General features: G+C 48.8%; 1 protein-coding gene across 1 annotated transcript in view; it reads right to left on the bottom strand.

The window, feature by feature from the left end:
• Dnah2 (dynein axonemal heavy chain 2) overlaps nucleotides 1-5,000 on the bottom strand; it is a gene marked incomplete in the record, with an annotated part of 99,039 nt that overhangs the window by 79,962 nt on the left and 14,077 nt on the right. The window contains 1 exon segment of the mRNA XM_055593991.1: nucleotides 3,667-3,837. Within this exon segment, the coding sequence (XP_055449966.1) occupies nucleotides 3,667-3,837 (171 nt within the window).

Here is a 5,000-nt window from a genome sequence, read left to right as displayed (position 1 = left end):
GAGCTTCATACTCAGGCTGGCCTAGAATTCTTTCTAGGGCCAAGGCTGCCCTTGAACCTCTGATACTCACGCCTCCATCTCCCACACCCTGTTTCATTTCCACAACTCCCACCCACTGGTGTCCTCTGTGTGTGTGAGGCCGATCACTGACGCTCACTCCTCCTGCTTTAGCCCCTCAAGCGATGGGATAACAAGACTGCCATCACGTCCAGCTTTTTCTTTTATGTTGTGCTATCAGTCATTCTAAAGAATCAAGCCAGATGTCTTCAAAAATCTCCCTTAATTTGGATTTATCTGCCTGCTCCTCATTATTAGGTTGAAATTAAATGTTCTTCGTAGAACACCATATAGTCCATGCTCCCAAAGAATTGGTACCCTTGAATCTCACTGGTGTAACTAAGATGCACGCTGACATTAAACGTGAGAAACAAGCAGTAAGCAGGATCGACGTATCCTTTGACCCCCAGGTGCGGTGCCTTTTTCCTTCCAGGGGAATTCTTTGTGTGTTCTCTCTAAATGCACGCTGCGCTGGCTCTCTCTCCACCCCGCTCCGCTGCGCCCACCCCTCCAGGCTGTCCTCTCCCCTCTAATTGCATTAATGTCTTCGGCCTTTTCTTTCACGTGAGCTGCGATGCCTCAGCCTTCCTCTCTGCCGGTGACGGATTTTCAACCACAGCTATTCAGTTCCTCGACATTTTTCATCCTCTGGTTTTGTAACACGCTGTTTTATTCATTTCCTAAAATCCTACTCTGCCTTTCATCCCGTTCTCACCTTTTATCGTTTCGTCTGCTTTTTTTTAAAGACTGAATTCATGTTCATATCAAGTTGTCGTCGTGTTGAGGAGTCCTTGGCTCAGTTAGATCTTCCTCCTGTACGCGCTTTGTTCTTCTCCCCCTTTGTCCTTGATATAATGTGCTCGCCGTTGCCATGCGATTTCGCCCATTCTGCTCATGCCTGAGCAGCTTTGTCAGTTCGATCTGGCTCCCGCACACTGCGGACGACTTCTTGATGCCCCACTGTGAGAGACTAGTTTATTTTGCCTCTTGAAGGTAAAGCGAAAGGATTGGATACTTTATATATTTTTATTCACGTTTTTTGTAGCCCGGAGAATTGCGTGAGAAGGGGCAAGTGGGATGGCTAATTTAAGACAGTAGCAAATCTGTGTTAAAACACAAACCCTCCTAAGAGATTTCGGGCATGCTCCCACGGCCCCTCCGCCCAGGCTCGGGCAGGGGGGGCTGCTTAGTGTTCCTGTCGGCGACCATTTGGCGTTCCCATCTGTTTTTAAAGTTCACTGCATTTGTTTGTGGCTCTTCCCCGTGTTGAGTCGATCACGCGTGGTGCTGTTTCCACGCGTGCAGGTTTCACGGAATCCCCCACCCCACCCCCAGGGGGAGATGGGGTTTCCCTGCGCCCACCACAGGGTGCAGACGAGGCACACCACAGCACTCACTCCGTACCAGGGTGCAAAGGGAAATGAATCTTTCCTCCCCGTCTGTGCTGGGTACTGAAAGAAGGGCCTCATGCTGGCTAGGCAAGGGTCCCAAACACCAAGCGCTGAGGTGATCTCTCTCTCTCTCTCTTTTCTTTTTCTTCTCTTTTTCTTTGTCTTTTCTTTTTTTTCTTTTGGTTTTTCAAGACAAGGTCTCTCTGTGTAGCCTTGGCTGTCCTGGACTCCCTTTGTAGACCAGGCTGGCCTTGAACTCAGAGATCCACCTGCCTCTGCCTCCCTGTGTGCTGTGTGCCACTGTGCCCAGCAGTCATCTTTTTTTTTTTTTTTTTTAAGGACACTTCGACTGGCCGTCCTAACCAGGAGAACACAGTCTGTCACCAGCTGCGGCAGCAGCTAATGGATCCCTTTGCTTGTTGTTTTTGTTTTTATATTTTTGTATTTTTGAGACAAAGTCTCACTATACTAGTCTAGAACTCACTATGTAGACCAGGCTGGCCTTGAATTTACAGTGATTCCCCTACCTTTGCCTCCCAATTACCTTACATTTGCAGAATCCCCGGTGTGTTTGTGCTGTTGCTGATGTCTATTTTTACACATTTCTTTAATGTTATTCATCATTTATATTCCTGGTCTAGTATTAACTGTCTTAATTGCTGTGGTCTAATAAAGGATTCTGATGTCTACATCATTACTCTTGGTATTTTTATGCATTTGCTGGTTATATGTGTATATGTATGTATGTATATATTTTTTTTCTTTTTTTTTTTTTTTGTGTGTGTGTAGCCCTGTCTGTGCTGGAACTCTTTCTGCAGACCAGGCTGGCCTGGAACTCAGAGATCTGCCTGCTTCTGCCTCTTGAGTGCTGGGATAAAAGGACACCCAGATTAGATACTTTTTGTAAAACAATGTTTCTCATATGCCCCAGGCCAGCCTTGAATTTGCAGTAAAGCTAAGGAGATTCTTGAACTTCTGATCCGCCTGCCTCCAAGGCCCACAGGCTGGGGAAGGGGCTGTGGCTTGCTTTCATGCTGCATGAGCATTCCACCAAGGAATCAATACCACCGGCTGCATTGGAAATTCTAACTCGAGGGAACCAGCCACACCTGGTGGCAAATGCCTGCACTCCCAGTGCTTCTGGGGCTGAAGCAGAAGGAATGAAAGTTCTGGGCCAGCCTGGGCTACATAGTGAGCACTAATAATTATGAAAGGCCAGCCAGGTCAATGAAGCAAGACTCTGTCTCAACAACAACACACAAAAGGGCACCTAGGAGGTACAGCATTTGGGCACTCTAGGTTAGATAGGATTACCCTGAAATGGTAGGTGGAGACACACACCTACAGTCCCCGCTCCTCAGGAAGCTGAGAAGAAGGAGCCCAGCAGCCCTGAGTTCAAGAGCAGCCTGAGCAACACAGCAAACAGCAACACAAGACACTGCAGCTTAGACTGAAACATCAGGACGTTTAAGGCTCCACACCAGGCTGGGTGGTAGTGGGGCACACACCTGTAATCCCAGCGCTTGGGAAGCAGAGGCAGGTGGATCTGTGAGCCCGAGGCCAGCCTGGTCTACAGAGAGAGTGCCAGGACAGCCAAGACTACACAGAGAACCCCTGTCTCAAAAACCAAAATAATGATAATAATTGCTAACCATCACCTTTCCACTCTGTACACACTATCCAACAAGAGTGAAGCAGTGGGCTTCCCCAACATTTTATTTTCAAATGTTGCAAACGTACAGAAGGAAAGAAACGCTTCAGAGCCTGTCAGGTGGCTCAGCAGGCCAAGGTGCTGGCCGCCAAGCCTGGGGACCCGAGTTCCGTCCTCAGGAGACCTGACCCCTGCAAGCTGCCCTCTGCCGCATATGCCAACGCGTGAACACGTGTGAGCTCACACATACACAGTAAGCAAATACATGAGTGAATGAATGAATGAATGAACGGGTAAGTGAATAAGTGGGTGTTTTCAAATAAGAGCACTTCAGGAGAGTGACCCCACCGCCCAGGCCCACCGCCGACTCTCTACTACTCTCCGATTGCTTCTTCACTCGGTGGAGCTGCCTCATCTCAGCACCTCTCTGAGCATCGGCTTCCTGGCCGAGTGTCCACACACAGTGGGTTCCCAGAGCCTCGGGCACCGAGGAAAGCACGACTCGGGGTTTCAGGGCTCCACAGCACCTTCGGCTCCCGGGGGGCTGCCTGGAAGCAGGGTACCCACCTGAACAGGCATGCCCAGCTCCAGCTTCAGCCCACAAATGGGGTCCACGAAGATGGTGAGGACAGGTTCCGAGGGGTCCTGGACGAAGCGCTCCAGCACCATGTCGTGCTCGGTTGTCCACGTGGACTCGGCCAGTCCAGTCAGCATAGTTCGAGCGAGGAAAAGGGGCTTCTAGGAAGAGCAGAGACAGCATGTCAGGGACGCCTGCTCCACCCGGCCGCAGCCTGGCTGGGTGAGCGGAGACGGAGAGGAGAGCTGGGGCGACGGGGTGATGGGTTTCAGGCTTCCAGAGGAGGGAGACAATAGACCCCCGGCCTCCCCAGGGAGACAGCATGCGTCACAGAGGGAAGCCCGGGGCTGGGCCGCTGTCTTCCCCCAAACAGCTCACTTCTGCCCGTGAAATCCCTAACACTCTCAACCCCAGAGAAAGGTGAAGGAAGGAAACACTAGGACACGAGCCTGCATCAAGGAGTTCGGAGCAAGGAGACGGCAGACGGGACAAGGACCCAGCAGCTTCCTTGCGAAGCTGCCCCTCTCAGGCGCTGACGTGTGACAATCAAGCAATAAGGAGGAATCAAGGGGCACAAGGGAAGAAAAACTGACAAAACTAAGGAACAAATTGGTGCAACAGAATAAAAATGGAAACGATGGGAACAGTAAAGACGTGAAGCCCCGCTCTGCAGGCCTTCGCCAGGGCCCCGGGAGATGAAGGCAGATCACAATGTCTAAAGAAAAGAAAATAACAGACACCTTCCTAAACGCTTTCCTATACAGGATGTGGGCGAATTAATGAGACAATGTCAAAAGCCCAATAAATAAACAGACCGAAAGACATAGACAGCCGGGCACAGTGGCGCACACCTGTAATCGCAGCACTCAGGAAGGCCAGGCAGGTGGACCTTTGTGAGTTCAAGGCCAGCCTGGTCTACAGAGTGAGTCCAGGACAGCCAGGGCTACACAGAAAAACCCTGTCAAAAAAAAAAAAAAAAAAAAAAACAAAAAAACACCCCCCCAAAAAGACATAGTCAGTTTATATCATTTAAGAAAAAAAAAAAATGCAACCAGGAAAAATGTTGTGTTCCACTTAAAATCAAAGAATATAAATAAAAATAACAAATGCGTCATTTACTGTCCTTTTTGTTAATACTTACTAAACTGACAATCCTTCGTCTAAAACAAAAGCTTTGTTGCTAATATAAGGGCATATTGCAGTCTGGTTGGAAAAACTTTAGACTGTTGAAATATAAGCAATGTTCTTTACTCTTAGTGTTATTTTTGTTTACTTAACTTTCTTTCTTTCTTTCTTTCTTTCTTTCTTTCTTTCTTTCTTTCTT

This window comes from Psammomys obesus, unplaced genomic scaffold (genome assembly GCF_907164565.1).
Source record: "Psammomys obesus unplaced genomic scaffold, mPsaObe1.curated_primary_1811, whole genome shotgun sequence".
In the NCBI taxonomy this organism is placed as follows: Eukaryota; Metazoa; Chordata; class Mammalia; order Rodentia; family Muridae; genus Psammomys; species Psammomys obesus.
Note: the sequence above shows the minus strand (reverse complement) of the source record. Positions and strands in the feature narration are given on the sequence as shown.